Source organism: Gymnoscopelus braueri, assembly GCF_963280865.1.
Source record: "Gymnoscopelus braueri genome assembly, chromosome: 12".
NCBI lineage: Eukaryota > Metazoa > Chordata > Actinopteri > Myctophiformes > Myctophidae > Gymnoscopelus > Gymnoscopelus braueri.
The window spans coordinates 44,828,963-44,854,039 of record NC_137614.1 but is presented as its reverse complement, the minus strand read 5'-3'; the positions used below and the strand labels follow the sequence as shown (position 1 = coordinate 44,854,039).

The 25,077-nt window shown below is 45.3% G+C and overlaps 1 protein-coding gene across 1 annotated transcript in view; it reads left to right on the top strand.

Annotated features, from left to right (window-relative positions):
* The window catches only part of LOC308097153 (cadherin-4-like), a 246,033-nt gene extending 221,161 nt beyond the window's left edge, over nt 1-24,872 (top strand). The window contains exons 10-17 of the mRNA XM_080444778.1: nt 825-1,010; nt 4,242-4,498; nt 11,146-11,288; nt 18,940-19,179; nt 19,739-19,975; nt 20,618-20,757; nt 21,889-22,053; nt 23,523-24,872. Coding sequence (XP_080300904.1) covers nt 825-1,010; nt 4,242-4,498; nt 11,146-11,288; nt 18,940-19,179; nt 19,739-19,975; nt 20,618-20,757; nt 21,889-22,053; nt 23,523-23,729 — 1,575 coding nt within the window. The 3' untranslated portion in view covers nt 23,730-24,872. The remainder of the gene's footprint in view (nt 1-824; nt 1,011-4,241; nt 4,499-11,145; nt 11,289-18,939; nt 19,180-19,738; nt 19,976-20,617; nt 20,758-21,888; nt 22,054-23,522) is intronic.
* The last annotated feature ends 205 nt before the right edge of the window (nt 24,873-25,077 follow it).

The window sequence follows — 25,077 nt, the reverse complement described above, 5'->3', positions numbered from 1 at the left end:
TGACTCTGTGAGGCGCAACAGGCCACACAAGCCTGTTACGGTGTGATGTGATGAAGAGGATGCTGGGTTTGATGGACGTATTTCTGGGTTGGGTACATGTCACTGTCTCTCTCTCTCTCTCTCTCTCTCTCTCTCTCTCTCTCTCTCTCTCTCTCTCTCTCTCTCTCTCTCTCTCTCTCTCTGCTTTAATCCCCTGAGTCTGGATAGCTTTGATCAATCCCACCAGAACAGACAGACGACAGACAGAGCTTCACTCTTCATCAGGCTTATCAGGACAAAGCACATGTGTCTGTAGAGCAGGAGAACATCTTCAAACCTCTCATACAGACTTACCCAGCTGCTTGAGCCTCTGTCACTGCAGCCCTCTCTGTCTGTCACCACACGTTCCATCCTCCTCTGCCTTAATGCCTTTAAACACAATGGAATATTATTGCTCTCTAGGACGGCAACAGGGAATAGAGGGTAAATCGACATGGGGAAATGGAGCCATTAACACCGGAATAGAATTGATCCTCACACCCCGTGCGTGCGTGCGGCCTCGTTAAGCTTGCTGTAACTCCAAACCCTGAAGGAAGGGAAGTGAAAGTGGGCTTGTACTTTTGTAAAGAAAAATTAACATGGAGGACGTGAAAGGCACTCAGTGGCACTTACAAATATTGTCATCCTCAAAAGGCTCATGAAAGATCCCAGAAGGCTGCAGCTCCAGCCAAAATAAAGTATTGAAGCACCGTTGTGGTGCACGCTAACATTCTCCTCTCTCTCTCTCTCTCTCTCTCTCTCTCTCTCTCTCTCTCTCTCTCTCTCCCTCTCCCATCCCCCGTCAGTTTACAGGTGAGGTTCCAGAGAACAGGGTGGACGTGGCAGTGGCTAACCTGACTGTGATCGATGCCGACCAGCCTCACTCGCCCAACTGGAACGCTGTGTACCGGATCATCAGTGGAGACCCCACCGGACACTTCACCATCCGCACCGACCCGGTCTCCAACGACGGCATGGTCACTGTGGTGAAGGTAAGATGCCAAGTGAAATTGAGACAGAACAATCTGCTCTCCATGATTTTTAATCTTCAATGCAGCAAGGTTCTTCCTCTGACTTCTGATCCAGCACATGTCTTTAAAAAAAAAATAATGTATGGTAAGATACTGTACCAGCCAATGAGCATGTGGCCCGCCTCTTGCCCTGTAAAGGTTAATGTTGTACTGTACACACACATAAAGTGGTGTCATATCACCATGTGGTGTGTCGGATAGGCTTTCCGCTGTCAGGATGGTTGCTAACGGCGATAGCAATAGTCTAGGGAGTCAGCTGAGGACGGATTGGGGTCCTTTGCCTTTGAAAAGCCCCTTTATGTCCAAATGAGGGATTAGAGACCACTGTGTCCTTTGCAGCCAACACACAAGCGTGCAGACTTGCAACACAATAGCTGCTGAACCCATTGTAGGAAATTAGGTATTGATTTCTCATTTGCAATGCAGTGTTTTTTATGCAGTCATAATGTAGTAGTTGCTGTGGTAAATGGCTGAAACAACAAAATATTTTCTTGTAACAACTTGCTCTGGTAGAAGTGTACTCTGACAGACTGTTTAATGCTTCAGCCCATTTACACATTTACCCACAGGGGAATAAATTGATAACTAGATGCACTGTACTGTACAATATGTGCACATTTAAAGAGTCCAAGACCAGCCTAGTTTCATATTGTTAGTAAATGTTGTTGCCAGTTGTATATATTTTCCCTGCAGGTAAAAATCTAATTTGGCCAAAGTATTAAACTGTCTGATTTGAACTCTACCAGGGCAGGTCTGTCTGTCTGTCCTTGAATGTATTTAGAATATAGCAGGTGCTTTGTGTAAACAACTTGATTATTTACCCAATCCTGAGGACCCTGGGGTCTGTTTCCTGTGTTCCAGACTACTGCAACGCAAATGTTGTATACTGCATTACAATTATATTAAAAGAAAATGGCAATAACACCTCTCTAATTCTAACAGCACCCAGAGCACAGAGCGCTGGCATTTTGTTTCTATGCCATATCTCTAGATGACTGCCTTTATAATCTTTTCCTCTCCACTCAGTTCCTGATGTAAAATTCAGCAGGCAGCTGTAAGCTTCCGTAGTGACCCATGGGAAGTTATCAGGAAATCATAAAATAAGAGACAGGACTCCCAAGGGAACAGCGAGGAATAGACTGTCTCAGTGAATAAACAAAAAAGGCTTTGACTCTCTCTGGGGACCAGGAGCTGGAATGGCTACCCACACTAATCGGCTTCATATCAAACAACCTGGGATAGGCAGGCTAGAAGTCACTGGAAGGCTCTGCGTTGGTATTTCTACTGTGAGTGTTTACCAGGGCCTCTGTGACTGCTGGCAGAGATACATCGCTACATTGCACTGCCATCTAAGTTTGTTGCAATCTCCCAGCAGGGACCCCGGCTCCTCTCTGAACAAGGGCTGAGGTCTCAACCAGAACATGTCACACGTTTAGACTGCTCTCTGGGGAGCTCATGAGGCAGCGTCCTCACTGGTAATAGCGTCGGCACACAAACAAGTGTTCACGTAAACACACAAACACCATCCGCCCCGGCTCGGATGACTCATTGAGATGCGTAAATCACAGCTTATGACGAACGCAGAGGATGGCAGCGAAAGTGAAGATGAGGAGAGGAATGAGCAGAGAGTGGGTGGATCTCAAGGAGACGAGGGATAAGTCAGAGCAAGTTGGAACAAATTAAGTAGAAGGGATGGAGCGCAGTGATGCGGGGGCGATGGGAGATTTGTTTTTTGCTCATGGGCGGGAGGTTGAGGCCAAGTTATTGAACTCTCATCCGCATCCTTCCCTCAGGCTGTGTGCGTGCGTGCGTCGTGTGTGTGCCTGTGCCTGTGCTCTGAATACCAGTGGCTGTTTATCAAAGATCCTTGAGCATGGAACAGCTTGTTGATGGGCTCCCAGAGGCTGCACTACAGACTACAGGGTCACAACTCATGGAGACGAGCGCACAACGTTACACAACAGTACGCACCTTCCCACTTATAGAAGACATGTCTCCACCCGGCACGCTAGTCAACAGAGATATCTGTGTGTTGTCTGCGTGATGACGGATGCTTCCTTACATCGGTACCAGGCTGTCGCATGGCGTCCACTGATAACGCTAAGGCATCACAATGTACATATGAGCTCACAGTCTTTTATCGTCAGCATCAAAAGTAACAGACATGAGCCCTAGGCTGTGACGATAATCATCAACCACATTATCTAAAGATGTTCCAGCATCACCTACAAGCGGCGTATTTGTTCATCCTGTTGTTGTTATCGTTTGAACCTGATTGTGTGGTCTTCATTAGGAGAGCGCAGAGCTGTCACTCCAGTTTAGGCTCAGCCAGCAGAAACACATGTAGGTGAACGTGGCAGGCTGGTACACACAAGCGCGCACGCACACGCACACACACACAAATACAGGCAAACAAGCAGTCATGACAGGAGCCTATGAATAGTTTAAGTCTTGCCGGCTCCACTCAACTCAACACAGGGTGGTAATTACTTGTTATTTTATTCTGGCTGCCATATAATGAGAAGTGGAGCTTTATTTATAAGTAGTAACTGACAGTGTGATTGTTTTTATTTGCCTTTATTTGAGAGGATAGTAGGCTGACAGGAAATGGGGAGAGAGATGGGGGAGTGACACAGAGCAAAGGCCGTCGGGATCGGGAGTCGAACACGCGACACGCTGTAAGACTGTAAGACCTGTAAGACTATGTCAGATTACTGTTGTGTCTTGTACAATATAATGCAAGTCTGCTGTAATGTATTTGTCCTATGGGCTCCGGCATGAAAACCTAATAAACCTTTGGGGATCGATATAGTACCTACAGTGCCTACCAACCAGTGTAACAAAAATGTACAGCCAGAAACCATGAATTAAGTTATTAAAAGCAGATGATAGCACACTGGATTGGATACCAGATGTGCCGCCGCCTTTTCTCGATCTGGAGAGGGAGACAAGTTCAGACTACAGACAGACTTACAAAATGTAAAGGGAGGAGAGACATGCACATCCAGACTTACAAAATGTAGCTTTAACGCTGTGAGGATTTTACAATTTGCACTATATTTGATCCCTCCTGCTGCTTTCTAATAAGTATCTCCACACGCTGGCCTACCTCCAGTGTTTTGTCTACAGAAGAACTGAATGTAACAACCTTTACCGGGACTTACTGTATCTCATCCCTCTCATTACCTCTAGCCGGTGGACTTTGAGATGAACCGTGCCTTCATGCTGACGGTGGTGGTATCCAACCAGGCCCACCTGGCCAGCGGCATCCAGTCCTCGCTCCAGTCCACAGCGGGCGTCACCATCTCCGTCCAGGACGTTAACGAGCCACCTTACTTCCCCACCAACCCCAAGCACATCCGCTTTGAGGAGGGTGTCCCTGCAGGCACCAGCCTGACAACATTCTCTGCCTCCGACCCCGACAGGCTGCAGATGCCACAGACCATCAGGTACACACTAGGGTTATCCTTTTAAGTTCAATGCTACATGTACAGTGGAATATCACTGATCCAAAGCTGAGGCATCTGGACAGAAAAGTATTCAAATTGGCAGCACAGTGAAAGAACATTTGATTAATTGTATACAACTGCTGGAGTTTACCTGCAATGACTGGACTGTGGTTGGTACTGTTTGTGTGACTGCATGCTTTTTTTTATTGTTCAGGTGAAGGTCATCATTTTGCACTATACATACAGTAGCATGTGCCGTAGCATCTCTCTGAGTTCATTTCTAATTTAGAAAATGACTTGGTAAATAAATGGTAAATGGTGCATTTATATAGCGCTTTTATCCGAAGCGCTTTAGATTGTGCATTACATTCACCCATTCACACACACATTCATACACCGATGGTGGTGGAAACCATGCAAGGCACCAACCTGCTTATCGGGAGCAATTTGTGGTTCAGTGTCTTGCTCAAGGACACTTCGACACTAACTCTGGAGGAGCCTTGGATCGAACTGGGAACCTCACGGTTGCCATCCGACCGCTCTACTGGCCACTCTACCGCTGAGCCACTGCTGCCCCAGTCACTGCCGATTCACTTCCTCCCTTATTTGTTAGTGTTCAAATTCTACCGAATATGGCCCGGTGCTATTTTGTACATCTGAACATTTCCAGCTGTACACAGATATTTCTAATTGAAGTGTACGGTTTGAGAATCATCCCTGCATAATTATGCACAATCAGCAGGTAGAAAGACCTCTTGGCCATCTCAGCAGTTGGAGGTCAGGAAAGACTATGCACTCTCAGTAGCAAGGTTAAGAGGGTTAATAAGTAACGCTAGATTCTGCAGTACAGTTTATCTTTAAGAGACAGCCCAGATTATTATCTTGGACCCTGTGTGTGATTTATACCTCTATAATCTGATGAAGTTATCAGGGCAGGGTTGGTTGATAACAACTGTGTGTGGACGAAGCAGAAACCTGGGTCTGCGTATGTGACATTAATACCTCCTACTTCCACCCAACCCTCAAACTCCACCAGCCCCTTTCCTCCCCGTGTTCTCTGGGGAGAAGATGTAAACACATTTACCAGCTAATTTCACAGTAAATGAGAGTAAATTGGGTGTACATTATAATTTAGGAGGATGCCAGCTGCTCTCTCTCTCTCTCCTCTCTCTCGCTCTCTCTCTCTCTCTCTCTCCTTGTGTGTGTGCAGTGTTTACTTCACTTTCTCCACCCCCCCCCCCTCCCTCCCATTTTTCCATATCACATTTGCACATTTCATCTTATAGATAAGTTTGCCTCGCACAGCCACAATGTGTCATGGTCTGCTACACACACGCAGGCCCACACACAGGCACACACACACACACACACACACACACACACACACACACACACACACACACACACACACACACACACACACACACACACACACACACACACACACGCACGCAGAGAAAAGCTCATATTTTCTTTAATTTAATTTAGAGTAGCCAATTATATTTGCCCCTTTTCCTCCCCAATTTAGTCGTTATGTCAACTAATTCCTCCCCACACATTTCTGTGTTGTTTTCACTGCTGTTGTACCGTCCTGGCTCACCTGCAGATGAGGAGCCCCCACCGGGAGGATGCAGTGCCTCAACCCAACACTCTCCCTGCTGACAGGTGCCGCCCCAGCCAGTAGTAGTAGTAGTATGTACAGTGACAAATTAATGTCACTCTCCCCGTCCGGACTCCCTCCCCCGAACACGGGCCAATTGTGTTCGCATAGACGCTAGACAAAGCTTGGATTTGAACCCCTAGACTCCGCGGTGGTAGGCAGGTACTTTAACCCATTGAGACCTGAAGCCGATTCTACATGTCTCTTAAATCTCAACAGTTTTCTGAAAAACCTATGTTTCTATATCAGTGGTGCTCAAACCTTTTCATGTCAAGGACCCCCAAAATGATATGTATTTGGCCGCAGACCCCCATCAAAATATTTTGTTCCAGGGGCCCCCCAGAAGCAAAGATTGAGTTAAAAATGTTCGCTTTAAAAATATATTATTCAAAGATTTTCACACATTTTCACGATTTTTCAAAAATAGCAGATCTACAAGCTCGTAGCGCGGCACTCGGTGCCGCGCTATGAGCTTGTAGATCTGCTATTTTTGAATAGCCCAAAGTGTAAAATAATGCTTTTTAGCTCAAATCTAAAAATGACACAGTTCCAGGTCTTAATGGGTTAACACCGCTCCACCCGAGTGCCCCCTAAAACGAATATTTTCTCTCCAAACCAAACGTGCAATGTTCCTGTTCTTACCCTTCTTGCACCAGTTGCAAAATGTTCCACCTCCCCTACAGTATGTGCATCCATTTAGGTAGCGTCTCTGTCTTTATTTCAGACCCAGGGAGATCCATATCACAACTTATACAACAACACAACTGATTGATATATATTTATATATTATTACTCCAAGCCATTGTACTCTCATCTTCCCACAGACACGAAAACAGCGAATACACGAGGGGGCAATTTATGTAACTTTGCCCCGTTCATCCAAAGGTTAGCCGATATGTGTCATTTGAGTGGGAAGATGCTTTTGCTTTTGACTGAACTTTTACATTGTGTCTACTTTATTTGTTGTTTGTATTCTTCGCATAAAGACAAATAGATGGATATCTTTCTGTAAAATGGATGGTGGAGAGATTATGGAAGATTTAAAGAGTGGTAAAAGTGGGAAATCAAGTGAAACAGACCTGATGGTTGTGGCGGAGATGAGCGCAGGTGGTAGTTTGACAGGTGCTCATCAGACGGGGGGCAGACGGACAGTGTACTGGGGGGACGTTGGGGGTTGATGTGAAGCAGGGGGGCGTGGTGGAGGTGGGGGACGAAGGAGGGCAGAGTGAGGTATCATGCATCATCTGTCAGATGCTGCACGTTCAGGTTAACATGGGATTGGGAGACGCTCGCATAAATTATTTCCCACAACACCGTGCCTGAGCTTGAGACATGTATTTTTCATCCCCGGGGTCATGGGTTTGAAAAATAAATTTCCTCCCTGCTGCTTGCTAACATCACAAAACCTGCCTTAATCACCCATTCACCCCACGCACTCACACACACACACAACCCCCAAATGAGGCGAACTTCATTGTAGACCTCTGCTTGGTTATGCATTTGAAATAAGGTGAGACTACGCTAATTCCTTTTTCTTTTTCACAAAAAGCACAAGAAGTACTTACCTTGCCAACTAAACAGAACACACTTCATTAAAAGTTAGTCTTTCACTGACTTCAGTCGCCCCCAAAGCGGTGTTGATAATGGTGGGTATTTGTAAACAACAACACCATAGCTGCCTCCTAAAAACAGGGTTTGAAACTTTGAATGGTCCGATAAGCCCTAGCGTTTAATTGCGAGCCACCGGAAAACCCTGAACCTGAATACAAATTTTAAAAAAGAGATTAAAAGGAAGCCATAGTTGAAACAAGTCACCTAGCATGGAATCTGCTTTAAGCACCCTGCTGACATGCTTTTAACCTGCTTGAGTTCATCTTATAAAATAAATAAATAATTAAACGCTCGATTGTCTCTAAATGCGTCTCTAAAAAAGAGTTGGTGGATCATTATGGATCATCATTATGTGCTTAATTTACATTTTATTACATCTGCACTGAGCACTGTTTGGGAGACTTAATAAAGTGCAATGGTGGACCCAGAGGCCTGGCTCTGGGAACAGATCTTTGTCTTCCACCTTCTTATTACTATCAGAGGGCTCTAATCCTCTTTTCTTAAAATTGTTGTTGCATTTTTATGCATTATTTCAGATAGCTCAGTGTAGGAAACTAAGGGCAGAGAGAGGAGATACATGTGAGACAAGACGGGGTCGAATTCTAACCCGGTGTAACAGCCGAAAATATACCACAGGGTCCTTGCACTCACTAGGAGGATATTGGTCTGTGCACTGCCTGAGCCACCAGGCACCCCAGCTCTAATCCTCTTAAAGGTATCATGACATTCATTTTCACTTTTTTTATTTTCAATGTTTTATTTGGGGTTTTATGACCTCAATTACACCCAAAAAACCTGAACTTAGAACATTCAGTGGATTTTCTGTGGTCTGGGGTTTTCTGAATAATTAGGCTGAAAAGTAATCTGAGCTTGGCCCTTCGACAGTGAGGTCACAGTCGATTAATCCCGCCCACTCTCCTCCTCGCCCCTCCCCTCCCCTATCCTTTCCTTTGGGGGGGGCGGAGCAGAGGCGATGATTGACAGGCAAAATCCCTCACCAGCGACACCCGCAGGCAAAGATTTCTTTTTTCATTGCAGTTGAAAAGGCTTTAGAAATGTGAGAGAAAAACACCTGCCATGGATCACTGGAATGGAATTTTAACTTAAAACTTTTTGTACACTTTTGAAGGACCAGGACAAAGACTTTGAATGTGGTGTAAAAGTGAATGTCATTAAACCTTTAACGTGCTATCAGACAGCCGAGAACCACAGAAAGAACAGGTCCACCCTTCAATGGACACAATGGAGGGAGAAAAGGTGTCCCAAATCTCAGCCACGCCGGGGGTAAAGGTGATAGACATACAGTGGAGAGGAAAACAAGAAACATGGGGGTGAAGAGGAAAGATTTAGCTTTGCAATTACTGCCACATTTCAGGTCCTGCTGAGGATAGCAACATATCCAGATCACATTACTGTGCTTCAACCAGTAACTTTGGATTTCCCTCTCGTTCCTCTTCTGTCTCTTACGACTGCACCTGCTCAAACTTTTATCCCTGAATGCCCCTGGGTGCTAGACATGCTCCAGCCCCGCCAGTCATTTCACAGTCTGACAGTCATGTGGCCACGGGGCTCAGCTCACCTCCGGAGTGCAGGAATGTGCACCTCCTTGAAATCCGTACCCCGTACTGCGCTACACAGCTAGGATCCCACCGACCGCCTGCCGGGAAAATCCCTTCTCCTTCTCTGCAGGGGAGAGGAGATTACACCCTCCATCCAGCCCTCCACATCGGCACCCATCCATCCCCATCACCCCCCCCCCACACACACACACATGCACACACTATGATATAAATGCGCCTGAATAAACAAGTTATCTGTCAATATGCGTTTGTAAATGTATTTTAGCTCTATGCAGACCGGATACGTAGATTATAAAGACGAGGTTGGGGTCAAATGCATTTCAATTTAGATGGCTTTAAGAGTTGAAAATAGATGTCACGTAGAAAATGGCTTTGTGGCCCCCTGGCTGACTTTCACTAAATTCAATCAGATAGATGTGGAAACGTTGTGTAGTGCAGGCCAAAGTGTTTTCCGCACGCAACTGATGCATGTTCATAAGTATGATTGCCGCCGCCAGGGTTGCAGGCGATGAACCCCGAAATGCAAAGGAAATGAGAAGGAAATATGAGTAGATGGAGGAGGAGGAGGGTGAGGAAGATGAGGGGTGAGGCGGAACCGGTTCAGAGAGATCACATGGTGGGGTGAGGTGGTACAGGACACTTAACCTAATCCTAAGGGCCTAACGTTAAAATAGACAATTGAAAAGCAGGACAATGTCCTCACTCTGCCCAATTTCTTCATGTTCCACAATTTGTCTTCACAAAGCTGGAAAATACACACACACACACACACACACACACACACACACACACACACACACACACACACACACACAGACACAGACACACACACACACACACACACACAGTGGCTGTAGTGCTTAACATAGGAGGTAATTGGCTTCAATGCGTTATACAGGGGAGTGGAAAATGACTTGAGGTGAAATTGACTGTAAGCTGCAGAATCTGGACGAGAAGTCACTGAAGAATTAAACTATGTGGAGTTCAGGGTGGGTGGATTTGTGTGTGTTATGTGTGGGCGACATGTGTACAGTATGTGCTTGGAATGTGAGGCACAAAGCATGAAAGGAAATTCAGTGTAACGATAGTTCAAGTAGACACGGAAGGCAGAATGTTTATATACTTCATTCACACTCCCCGGACCCCCCCCCATTCGCTAACAAGCTTATACAGCCGTACTCCTTTAAGTCAGTACGTTCAACCTCTTGTCATTTTCATTCGCTACAAGCCAACTCACTCACGCCCTCATACCCACAGTGCAACTCTGGCGGTTCATTTAAGCAGCCTCTGTTCTCTGTTCAGTATATGTGCTTCGCTGTCTAAGCTGGTTGTACAGCTGTTAGTTTTCAAATTCCCTCCACCTCCCCGGCCTCCTCCCTGTGGCATTTAGTTCATATTATTATAGGTTGATTCTGTGTTTGTACTGTGGTTCTATGATTCTGTGTATTGTACTGTGGTTCTATGGATTGTACTATGATATGTGGTAGTTTAATTATGCATTGAAGGTTCAATGTTATGTTTATGTAAAACTGTATTTTATGCTCTGCTCTGGGGGGTTTGTGATTTCAGATCTGTTGTCCTGCTTGCGCAGGTAATCTGTAATATCACATGAGCAGAGTCACACCGCCAAACTTGAATGCAATATCATTGCATATGGTAAATGGTTAATATGGTAATAGTTAATAAATGGTAAATGGTCAATTAATGGTCTGGTTATTTCTGAGCTGAAGTGTCTAAATGAAATGTGTTTGGTTTGTTAGTAACTTCTCTATTGATGTGTCCCTGTGCACACTCAGGTACTCAAAGTTGAACGACCCTGCAGACTGGCTGGCCATCAACAGAACCAACGGTCAGATCGTTACCACGGCAACCCTGGACCGAGAGTCCAACTATGTCAAAAACAATATCTATGAAGCCACCTTCCTGGCCACAGACAATGGTAAGAAGCCTCTTTCTCTTGTTTCTTACAGTGTTCCGTTTATCTGGAAAATAGGAAAGACAAAGGCACTTTGTTCAGTCCTACAGGAGTGCTTCTTTTTATCCTTTTCATTTCCATGCAACTTTTATCCTTTCATCTCTATATGAAAGCACAGTTCATTAATCAGTGCCAAAACTCCGGACTGAACTTTGTGTAGTTCTAGAGGCATAGAGGACATGGAGTCTGGGCTCGCTGGCTCTGGTTCAGAGAGAAGTAGGCCTACAGCTGGCTTAGAGCTGGCAGCCATGAATCCATGATACTGATTCTTAGCTTAGCCGAGCACAAACTCAATCAGTTTAGTTTTTTCTCAAGCAAGAAGCTTCTGCTTTCTTCCTCCAAAAGTGCCTTATCAGTGACGCGCAGTGCATTGGTGTGTTTACCTCGAGTTGGGATGGCTGTGAATCATCACTGACAGTCTGCTCGCGCGCGTGCGTGTGTGTGTGTGTGTGTGTGTGTGTGTGTGTGTGTGTCTGTGTCTGTGTCTGTGTGTGTATGTGTGTGTGTGTGTGTGTGTGTGTGTGTGTGTGTGTGTGTGTGTGTGTGTGTGTGTGTGTGTGCGCGTGTATCTGTGTCTGTGTAATGGTGTGACTGTGACATCACATGTGTTTGCATGTGTGCATTTTCCTGTAATTGATTATTTTGGAGAGCATATTGCATTGAATTCCAGTATTGTTTTTGTGGCAACAGAAAGGGATGGTTGGATTAAACAGCAAACCTGTTTCACTCTCTCTCGTCATTTAAACTTAGCCCCCCCCCCCCTCTCTCTCTCTCTCCCACACTCTTTTGGCTGTTTATCTCATTCTGTCCTAATTCTCTGCCTGCTTTTCTCAAAGTGAAAGTGTTGCATTTGATGTGTCAGAGTTGTCCTCTGTGTGTGAGGTTTTGAACTCCGGGTCTCATTTAACCTCTGCTCACTTGAGTTGCCTAGGATAGCTTAGCGTGGAGGAGAAAGTTTCCCATCTTTCATTGTGTTCGGTTTCCCAAGATTGAATGGCTTAGTTACCAAATACTTGCTCAATTACTTGTCCAGAATGAGGGATGCTCATGGGTACTCAACCAGAGGGAGTTATTGTGATCTTCTTCCCCCAGGTTTAGAACGCTTAAGGGTAAGGATGCGTTTTTTATGCAGCCACAACTCAGTGGACCAAATTAAAAATACAATTAGACTGTTAAATACAATAACAGGTTTAGTATTCACTTAATGTGAAAAAGTCTCCCACTGGCCACTATTTGTTGGAAATCTGTTCATGTGGACACCACTTTAATCTGCAGGCAGTTCTCGAGGTTTTTATACGTCAATCAATTCCTCTAGTGCGTCCTTATTGCATTCATTAATGAAAAGGACGACTCGTCACTCGCATGTATAGGTGGAAGGGAACAATGTGAACACATAAAATGTGAGTCTCTGCATTTCTCAGCACATCGCTGACGAAGGAGGTTGTTTGGAAATCAATTAGATCCATTTCTAATGCAGCTTTGTCTAACGAGGTGAGTGTTTGTTTTTCGCCAGGGAGAAGTCTCCACTATAGGTTTGAATGTGAGAGAGTCACATGCAAAGGCAATGATCTCTATTGGGGATACAGTAGTCATCAAACCCTAGAAGTGAGCCTGGCCCGTAGCTGCTTGATGAAGTAGACCATCAGCTCTGTCACTTGTCCCACTGTCTGTGTTTTTCAGTGTTCTGAAATGAAGGAGCCTGCCTGGGGATACGTCTGTATCTAACAACTCCAGCTTCCTCATGAATGATTCAAGCTTTTCAACCATGTCCTCTAGGGTTTTGCCTCTCCCCTGTAGCTGCAGGTTAAGCTGTATTTGGCGGCCAAATATATTAGCTGAAAATACTAAATTGGACATGAACTTTTCATCTCCCAGAAGGGCAAGGTGGTCACCTGCTGCCTTAATCTTGCTCAATTTAAGGACCACCTTGAACTCATCTGCTGGGTTTGATGTTTGTAGGGAACCCCCTGACCAAAATAATGACACAAATCACTTTATCCATAACGTACTTTAGCTCAACACCGAGCCAGGCACAATGGATTATAATGACAATCTCTTTATTGTCATTGTACTAGACCGCGACCGGGCAAGGGGCTCTACCGCAGTATCAAGAGTTCCACCACCAGGTACTGGTGTAGTTTTAATCCGGCTGCTGTCAGGATGCTGAATGAGGCATAAGCCTTGTTCAGCAGCCTGACAGCAGGCGGTGCAAAAACTTTTCTGGCTCTTCCTGAACACACCTGTGGATTATACCAGGGACAATGACTTGGACTTAGCTCCCCCTCGGACACACCTGTGGACTACACCAGGTACAAATGACTTTTTTGTTGCACTCCCTCATGGAGCTACTTGCGGATTATACTAGGGTCAGTCCACCCTAGGTGGACACGCACTGACCTTTTGCACCTTAATCCCATGTATAACGCACTGACTTTTTTGTCTTTTTATTGTGCTCTTTTTTCTCTAAGCACCTTAACGTCCATATGTATATCATGCACAGTATAAGTATAACATGCACAGTATACATACATTGCTGCTATGCTCAGGCACCTTAGTTTTTATTATCTCAGGTACTTTGTAAATATGTAGATAACTTGTCTGGCCTTCTGTTGCTCTCTTGTTTTGATCTCCTTCCCACTTGCCCCCCACCCCTCTTCTTCCCCCCCCCCCCCCCCCCCCCCCTCTTCTTTCTATGGAAATTAACGTTGCGATGGGAACGATGTACAAAAACGAATTTCACCCACTTTTTTACCTTGTAAACCTGTGATGTGACAATAAAACTGATTCTGATTCTAGAACAGGGGTTCCCAAAGTTGGGGTCACTGACGCTGGGGTCGTGAAATAATTTTGGGTAAAATAATAATAATTAAAAAAATATATCATTTTTTTTTAACAGAATGTATTTCAATCTAAAAATGATTACAAATAGTACATTTTACCCATCTCATTAGGTACTTTAAATGTGATTGATTGAATTCTAGATTAACAAGATTATTAACAGTACAAGTAGTAGGCCTACAGTCAAAAGTCATACTAAAATACATTACAAATGCACACCGAACGTGCAAGTTTATGTGCATAAATTACATCCACGGTTAGGTGGGGTCGCGAGTCAATGGCCGCATTACTTTGGGGTCGCGGGCTGAAAAGTTTGGGAACCCATATACTAGACCACGAAATTGAGGTAGCAATCCAACTCAGTACATTAACAAACAACATAAAAAATACTCTATATAAAAAGGCATTCATTAAAAACATATTGCACAGTCAGCCCAATTATTTCACACCTGTCCGTCAGTCCATCAGTAGACTGCACAAAGTGAAGTGTCTCAGGTTTGTGCAGTGTTTAGAGCAATAAAAGCTATTCCTTAGTCTGTTTGTTTTAGCTTTGATGGCCCTATATAGCGCCTCTCTGATGGCAGCAGTTCAACCAGGGTGGGATGAGTCCCTGAGGATGCTGTTGGCTTGGCTCTTCTGTCTCATGTAGAGGTCCTCCAGAGATGGAAGAGGGCATGCAGGGCTGTGTTTATGACACCCTGAAGTGCCTTTCTTTCTGCCACTTTGCAGCTGGCAAACCACAGGTAAATGCCGACTCGATGGACCAACGGTAAAAAAAAAAGACACCAACAGATTCAGTCGATTTTCCTCAGTACTCTCAGAAAACACAGTCTCTGTTGAGTGCCACTGCACAGAAGTGCGGTGGTGCTTGTTTTCCAGGTCAGGTTCTCTGTGATATTCAGCCCAGGAGAAAGTCTGAGACCCTCTCCACCTCCTTTCCATAATTAGATAGGCTGAATAGCCTTTTTCTTTCTCCTGAAATCAACAATCAACTCTTTGGTCTTGGCGGTGTTGAGAATGAGGTTGTTCGACAGCCTTTGCACCTCCTCCCCATAAGCAGTCTGAAATGAGTCCCACCACTGTTGTATCATCTGCAGACTTAATGATGGCATTGCTCGGATGGGTGGGTGTGCAGTCATGGGTGTAGAGAGTGTAGAGTAGGGGGCTCAACACACACCCCTGTGGGGCACCAGTGCTGATGCTAAGTGCTAAGATGAATGGTTAGAGAGACCGCTAGGGAAGCCGGAGGTCCCGGAGGTCCCGGGTTAGATTCCAGGCCTTAGCAATGTGTCGAAGTGGGTTAACACTGTCAAATAACAATGAATGCAGCTTAAATAACTCCTCCAGTTGTGTTATGGTGTTCTCTTCTAATGGAATAAGAGACAGCAGCTCTTCCCTGACAATATAAACTATAATTAAGAAAAATATATTATATAAACGCACAAGTTACATCTGCGCTGTCAATGCTCTCATCAATGGCTATGGAAAAGTAATTGGCTTGACCGAGGCCCTCGATAATTACACCCTGCCCCACGTCCGACAGTGCCTCTACACAACGGGTAGCAGACCTCAAAGAGGGGGACATCTGTTTCACTGACACAATGATGCCATCCAATGACTTGTCAGTGGCCAGCTCCTCCAAAATTGTCATCATCATCTTCTTGCAAACCGCCTTTAGAGATGCACTTGTCACTTTCTGTCACTTCTCTATTTTTGGTGGAAAGGCGACTTTGAAGTTGCCATGCTTCGTCTCGTGGTGCTGTCCAATACTATATTCTTTGCAAGCAGTCGCGACTTCGTTGCAGATAAGACACAGCTGATTTATGTTAATGAAGTTTGTTGTCCATTCCTCTTTAAATGTTTTCCCTGTACATTTTTCTCTTTAGACTTTCGGATAGTGCCATTTAGTTTTTTCTCTTGCTCTCTTGCTAGCAGCAGGTTAATGTTAAGCTCACTCAAGCAGGCCCAAACGATCAATCAAGTAATAATGTGACATAGCCTACTTTAGGGGTAATAAGTATGAGAATAAAAGTATGTCAAATCATTATTAGAATGACTTGGGCTCCGCCACATGGTCAGTTCACACATGTATTATTCACAATAATGGAAAACGACAAACAGCTTGTTTACAGATTATTATGCGCCCGCTGCAACGTGTTTATTCGGATCCATCGATTTCTCATATTAGCCTTTGTTTTATGTTTTGGCCCGCCATGTAATGGCTTAGAAAAAATGTGGCCTGCAGCCAGAGTTACTTGCTGACATGTTGACATGTTTTATTTTATTGGACCCAGACTAGCACGGGCCCCAGTACAACCACAATACGTGCATTACATGAACTTACGCCCCCTGGGTGGAAAGACAAAGGATCTCGATTTCAAAGGACCCTGTGTGTGTGTGTGTGTGTGTGTGTGTGTGTGTGTGTGTGTGTGTGTGTGTGTGTGTGTGTGTGTGTGTGTGTGTGTGTGTGTGTGTGTGTGTGTGTGTGTGTGTGTGTGTGTGTGTGTGTGTGTGTGTCTGTGCATGCGCGCGCGCGCATGCATGTGCATTTCTTTATATGCATTTATGTGCAGTATGCGATTTTGTGCCAGGGTTTGTTTGAGAGTGGGTTTATGCTTGAATGTATCCGTGTGGTGGCATCAGACTGTGTGGGTGTTGGAGTGTCAGTCATCATAATGTGAGAGGGGATTGTAGTAAGACATGGTGGGATGGTGAGTGACTGAGAGGAAGGACGGGGCAGAGACACATACAGGAGGTGAGAAGGAGACATATTATCATCATGTTCCAGCACCATCTGTCTTACACCTACAGCATACACTTTTTACTTTCACACACACACACACACACACACACACACACACACACACACACACACACACACACACACACACACACACACACACACACACACACACACACACACCTATGTTGTTGTTTTGTCCTCTAAGAACATAAGTACCTTTTCAAATTGCTCAGCTGCCACCAAGAAGAGAAACTTAATACAAATCCTTTTGAGGAATTTACACAAACATAATTATTTATTTAGCTGGTTAAAACCCACATAATTCTCCTATCAGCTGTAGCAAGCTGCTACTGCATGTCCCCCATGCATAACTGAGATGAACACACCAGGAGAATACAGAGCTCTTCAAGTGTGCGTGTGCGTGTGTGTGTGTGTGTGTGTGTGTTTCCTTCATGCAACCTGGAGGCTCTCTCTCTCTCCCTAATTAAATAGCCCTTATCTCAGCCACACGGTGGGTTCTTGGGGTAGTTCCCCTCCAGCCACTGGCTTGGTGGGGCGTGGTGGGGAAATGATTCTTAATTGGAGGCAGCCAAGGGTTGCCAACCCCTGACACACGCTCAATAAACAGCTCTGCCGCTCACACTGCTCATGACTCACTAATTCTGAGTCTGAGGCTATCCTTTGTCCATCACACCACCACAGCACACACACACATGCCCGCCCGCCCGCACTCTCTCACACACACACACACACACACACACACACACACACACACACACACACACACACACACACACACACACACACACACACAGACTGCTCTGCTTTCTTGCTCCCTCAATGCTGGAGGCTTCTTAATCTGATTACTCCGAAATGCTGTTACCGATGTTTTTCTGTCTAATCAATGCAAATGACCTCAAGATGTGTCTGTGCGTGCGTGTGCATGCGTGTGTGAGAATGTTCATTGGCGCGGAAGTGTGAACTCTAAGAAGTATCAGAAATCGTATGTTGAAAAATCTACCCAGACGTGGACTTGTTTTATTGTGTTACAGTCCTCATTACTGAACCTCTGTGCCTCTCTGGGCGTTTGGGTGTGCTGTGTATTGCTGACAGAGTTGGAAGGGTTTGATTTGGCCGAAAGGGGAAGAGCAGAAGTGGAAAACAAATCTGTCAGAAGTATTTCTGTCAAACACAGAAAGTCTCCTCTGGGCCTCTCTCTTCCATCTCTCTCATTTGACAAATACAAACTCTCAGCTTCCATCTGGAACAGAGCCTCTCATTCACTACAGGGCTGTATTGACTGCACTGTATCTTTACTGTTTTTTCTGCCTTACTCTTCCTGTCCTCTCTGTTCCTGCTCTTCATCTCATCCACCCCGCCCAACCCGCCTGCCATGCACGTGCACATATAGACATGAAAGGGGGCTTGAGCCCCTGCCCTTTTACCCGTCGCTAAAAAAAGTGCCGTCTCCAGACTGGGAAAAAAAAGAAAGAAAAGGAAGAACAATTCAACTGCCCCTAGCGGCCTAACGGTAAGGCTGACGGAAATGCCAGTGGATGTGTTGGATGCAGCTCAAAGTGAACTTTTCTCAGGTATCTAGTTTGTTGCCGTACGACCTTCCTAGCCCGTGTTATTAAAGAAAAACGTGCGACAATGACCAATAAATCGTCGAAAGTGGCCGTTTTCAAGATGTTTTGGCCATTATCTCTGGAACGGAATGTCCAATCTGCTCAGTTCAAAGCTTGTTGGGTGCGTGACTTTGAGGCCATTAAGCATGCATGCAGTGATACATTTTTGGGCCTAAAAGTATGATAATTGTCCGTGAAACAAAATCAAAAAAGTGCCCTTTTGAAATTCCAGCCCCTGCCTCTCCAAATCCTTCTGCACGTCCCTGCCACCTGCCTTTCATTATTTTCCATCTCCCTGTTTGCCTTTCCTTGGCCGTCTCATTCTCTCTGCTTCCTTCTCCATCAATCCCTTCCATTGTATCTTGTGGACCTCATATTCTCCTCCTGCTCTCATTGATGCTTCCAGGCTCTCCTGCAGCCAGTGGGACGGGCACTCTGCAGATATACCTGATAGATATTAATGACAACCCCCCGGCGCTGGTGCCCAAGGAGTCTCAGATCTGTGAGCGGGTGAACAGGAATGCCAACGGGGCCAACATCACGGCGGCCGACGCGGACATCGAGCCCAACGCTGGGCCCTTCGTCTTCGAGCTGCCCACCTTCCCCTCCAGCGTTCGGCGTAACTGGACCATAACCCGGATCAACGGTGGGTATAGGTCGTAGGCAGAGGACATAGAGTATGGCCTGTACTAGTACACATACTCATACCAGAACAACTTAGGTAGGATCCATTGGAAAATGTACCACATTTTCTTTAACACTCCTTTAACAAGCATTTAGCTGGTTGAAGAAAGTAGAATCGTGCACCTGTATTGATGAATTTTCCCCTCGGGATCAATAAAGGTCTGACTATCTTTTTCAGTTCATTTTCATCCTTAAAAAGATAGCTTGTCTGCCAAAATGTTTTCTATAATAAAGTATTGCACTTGAGTAATGAGAGTGCGATATCTCTCTTACACCGTAGCATTTACTTTTTCTGTAAAGCACTTGTGCTTTAGTCTTGCTTTGTAAAGCACTTTGAGCTGCATTTCATGTCATGAAAGTTGCTATACAAATAAAGTTTTTTATTACTATTATTTAGCTTTCCCCAGAATAGTAACTAATAGTTGGTGTTGTAATTCAGGATTTCCATTGTTTGAATAAACGTGTCTTATGTCTTCATTGTCATCGGTATAGCAACATCTCTCCTCTCTCTCTCATCACAGGGGACTATGCCCGTTTGGGTTTGCGGTACCAAGTTTATTTGGAGCCGGGGATGTACGAGGTCCCTGTAATCGTGTCGGACTCGGGGAACCCTCCCCTGTCCAATAGGTCCATCATCAGGTTGAAGGTGTGCCCCTGCGATGGGAACGGAGACTGTACCACCCTGGGGGCTGTGGCTGCCGCCGGGCTGGGCACTGGAGCCATCATTTCTATACTTATCTGCATCATCATTCTTCTCAGTAAGTACACACACACACACACACACACACACACACACACACCCCACACACACACACACACACACACACACACACACACACACACACGTTCACACACACAGCCATAAGTTGTCAAAGTTGCCGGTAATTTTCTTTGATTGGCATCTCTCCCAAGCAGAGTGTATTGGGGCATCATAAAACATTCAGCAGCTTGTAACACATAAACATTACAGTAGTTTGTATTATAGATGAATGCACCGGTCGTTAAAATCCTCTCCTGCATCTGTTGACTTACAAGTCTCTACAAACACATTACGCTGCCGGGTTCCTTTGTTCACATGTGTTGCAGCACTCATGGCATTTTTAAACAGACTGATGTACAACCGCACCTGTGGCCGTACTGCTTTCCAGCACAATTAAAAATGTGATTGTGTGTGTGTGTGTGTGTGTGGGGGGGGGGGGGGGGTGCACGTGTGTGCGCACACGTGCTTGCGTGTGGGTGAATCAATCCTTTCACCTTCATATTTTAAAGCAGGTAGACTTTTGTAGCGTACTTTTGAGCGTGGTTTCTTTGGGTAAGTATGATGGTTGGTCAGGATGATGATGTTTTGTATAAGTGTGGACCACCTGGTTGAAGCTGAACATGATGGCTGTGTCCTACAGTTATGGTGCTTCTGTTCGTGGTGTGGATGAAGCGCAGAGAAAAGGAGAGGCACACGAAGCAGCTTCTCATCGATCCTGAGGATGACGTCCGAGATAACATCTTGAAATACGATGAGGAGGGAGGGGGTGAGGAGGACCAGGTGAGCGCACGGACATGCACACGTGTACACACTCCTCGTTGGAACACCTGGGTACACAATTTACAATTCAATTTAGTATAGAACTTGTATCGTGTGCAAAATGAACCCATGTCTTGTCAGTCAACACCAGGGTAATCTCTCAAGAACAGATTCTGCTCTCTGCTTGAATCTGTCGGGGGGGTTCGTCATATCGGGTACGCACTGGCCTACAAGTGGGCGTGCCTTCAGATCAGGAAGCAGGCCGCGCTTTACCCAATCAAATGTAGTGGGCGGGATTTACGTGTCTGCTGATCCTTCCCCACTAGAAACAAACCGAAACTCATTTAACAATAGCGTCCTCGGAGCAGACAAAGCCACGGAAAGATATTCACATTTTAACTTGCTCTTTCATCATAGAAACAAGTGGGCTTATAACCAAAACGATCCATATTCTCTGGGAGAAGTGGTGTTAGTGTTCCGTGTAGAAATATTGTTAGTGGGAATGAAAACATAGTCGCACCACCGGAAGTGAAAGGCTGAAGGCAGACCAAAACCCCGGTTTCCATGCCCACGAGTGCTCCATTTTGCTCCCCCCAGTGAAATAGTAAAAAACAACAGAGGGCGCTGTTTTTCCTTTTTTATTTGGCGATGGATTCCCATGTGCTACAAGGTAACTAGGAGCACAAGCAGACCTTAAACCTTACCTAATCTATCTAAATAACATACTTGGCACCTGTATACAAGTAAACAACATACCTACCATCCAACTATAAATGTGCAAACTTTCTGCATGTGTGTGAGTGGATCTGTCCTTCACACCTCTCGAGAACCCCCAAAGATCGACTTCAAACTCGCCATATGTATCACAGAGGACCCGTGGGAAGTGCCCGGCATGAAGTCGGACAGATTGGCGGTTGGTTTGGGCAATTGGGTATAGAAGGGACAGACAGGCTGACAGATATAGAGATCTGCATTATATGGGCATAAAAGGAACACAGACAGACAGATGGGTACAACGAGTATAATGACAATGGGTACAACAGGTATTGCATAACCAGGTGGGGCATGCATTCCAAATCGTTGCCGACATCTAAATTACATCTAGCCTCTGTCTCAACAAGCAACGCTGATCCAGCTGTTTCCCTGTGACAGGACTATGACCTGAGCCAACTTCAGCAGCCAGACTCTCTGGAGCACATCATCAGTAAGCCTCCAGGTGTCCGCAGGGTGGACGAACGCCCCATCATCCCCGAGTCACAGTATCCCATCCGGCCTCTCATCCCCCACCCCGGAGACATAGGAGACTTCATCCATGAGGTGAGCTTAATGTGGGCACACGCTCATTCTGATTCACCTAACCTAAACCTAATCTTAAACCTAAACTTACAGCTAAACCTAACCCTAAGGGCCTAACGTTTAAATAGACCATTGAAAAGCAAGGATCAGGAAGATGATAAGATGTCCTCACTCTGCCAAATTTCTTCATGTTCCACAATTCCCACATTTGTCTTCACAAAGCTTGAAAATACACACACACACACACACGCGCGCACGCGCGCGCACGCACACACACACACACACACACACACACACACACACACACACACACACACACACACACACACACACACACACACACACACACACACACACACACACACACACACACACACACACACACACACACACACACACACACACACACACACACACACACACACACACACACACACACACACACCATCAACACAAGCACTGACTATTCACACAAAAAAAACTCATAATTTATTAGTTATTAGTAATGTAGCATTTTATGTGATTATGAGTTGTTGTTGTTCTATCTGTAAGCTGGTACTGTAGAAGCAACCTTTGAGTTTTGTTTTACGTGACAGCTGTTGTCATTATCACAGTACATACACGCACACACGCACACACTCACACACACACACACACACACACACACACACACACACTGCGCACGGGCACGAATGCACATGCGCAAAGCCATGATGCAATAGGTTCACGACTCTTACAGGAGGAGAGGTATATATATGAAGATATTCTATCAGTAATAAAGTGCTACTAATTGAAATAAATGCATCTATTTGTACTCCTTTCTCTCCCCCTCCCTCTCTCCACATCGCTAATCTCAGTGCAAAGGAAACAGGCACTTACCAAATGCATGTCTATTCATAGAACGGTGTGAACATGGCGTCCTCTACAACAATGGTATGCTGTGACACCAGCATTGTTCTGTTTTAGCTTTTTATGCTTTTTAGTTTATTGCCCCGCTAGCGACGGGGCTCTAATAAGGACATTCATTGTTGGTCGGGAGTGTGGTGCCCGCCGCCGATTCGTTCAGATATTCGGTTGCCCAGTAACGCCAATTTGACCGATATGTCCATATATAAGCATATATGGACATCCAGTTGTCCAGAACCGCAGATCCAACCGATATGACCATAAATGGGCATGCCGATATGACATCAGGGATCTCCATATATGGGCATAAAAGGGACAAGGACTGACAGATACAGAAATCTCCATATATGGGCATAAAAGGGACACAGGTAGACAGATCTCCATATATAGGCAAAAAAGGGACACAGAGAGACAGGTACAACGGGTACTCTGACAATCCCCCGACACTATGACTCAGACCGTGTAGCGGCCCGAACATCTAGTTTTCTAAATCAACTCAATGCACCCTTTGTAACTTTAATTCTTGGTTCTCGTAGCCTGGTGGATACTGACGGCTGTGTTCCTTTCTCTCTGTGCTGTCCAAGGGTCTGCGAGCAGCGGACAACGACCCCACGGCCCCTCCCTACGACTCCCTGCTGGTGTTCGACTACGAGGGCGGCGGCTCCACCGCCGGCTCCGTCAGCTCCATCAACTCCTCCAGCTCAGGAGACCAGGACTATGACTACCTCAACGACTGGGGCCCCCGCTTCAAAAAGCTGGCGGACATGTATGGAGGAGGGGACGAAGACTAAACTCGGTGCATGGTTACACATGTGCTCCCACACACACATATGTACACGACACGTGCAGACAAAATTACACACACCTCTGCCCTGTCAGCTGGCCTGCCATGCTCTGTCCCCCAACAACATCAGGGCTGAACGCTGTTCCAGAACACGCATAATGATGACAACACACACTGACAAACTTAACTGACCAACCGACCAATCAAATGATCTGCCACAGTGGACCGTTCCGAGAGGCAGTTCTGGGAGCCATTTCTTAGCCTCCTCTCCAGCTCTAAAACTGAAAATGACTGAAAATGGAGCTGTTCCAGACTGAAAATGGAGCCTAGGACTGCAGGCTTCCGGTTGTTTGTATTTCTCAAAAATATGTGCTTTTTTGTTTTATTATAATTTATGCGAGACGTAGGTGTTAGTTATGTTTGTCCAATTTAATGTTTATTGGAGTTTGAGTTCAGCTTCTGTTGTCCAAACTCCCCTTAAGATGTGAGCCGTTTACTGTTGCTGAGGGTTCACGACTCTTTCTTCACCAAAAGCCCTTCTGTCTGTCGTTGTGCAGATGTTATACGTTAGGCTCCGCTGCTTGCTTTGTCTGAGGAGAAGAAAAGAAAAAACAGACAGTACAGACATGTAAGTCCTTCCTGCGTGGCAGGCCTTGGCTCATTCTTTTTTTAACTTGAATTACTTAGAAGAGAAGCACTGTTGTTTAAGAAGTGCCTTCAGTGGTGCGTATCTTGCAGACTCCTGCTAACTCAGGATTGGTTGCCATTTCATGGGCTTACCTGCCCATCATATGACCCCTGACCCTTTAACTTGGACTTTCCCAATGTCATTTGTGTTTTCCTGCAGGGCCATGGTAGCTGCGGGACACGTTAGTGCTGCTTCTGGAGGCATCACTGACATATGAGGGTGTTCTGTTTAGACATACTGTACATAAGCCAATAATGGCTCATTTTAAGTTACGGACAAATCATTTATTTTTGGAGTCTGGCACATCTGAGCTCCTAGATCATAGCCAACTTGAATGTGATCAAATCACAAGAATGGAATAACATTGGAAAATAATATTATGTGTCCTTGTTAATAGTGGCTTTGATAGCAGTTGTGTTCGTTTTGAGCTCTCATTATTTTGCACCTACTGTAACACTTGATAAGGCGAGTTTTGATAAAATTGATAAATCACTTACTACCTTTTCCATTGCTGTTTGAACATATTGCATAATGAGGGTTATTTAAGTTCAGGTGGGGTTTTGCATGTTTATCTACACACCCAAAGGTTATCAACATGATACCAGTTATTGTGAGGTAAATGTGTTGGAAAAAATCTATAAATAAATAAAATACAACTGTACAAAAA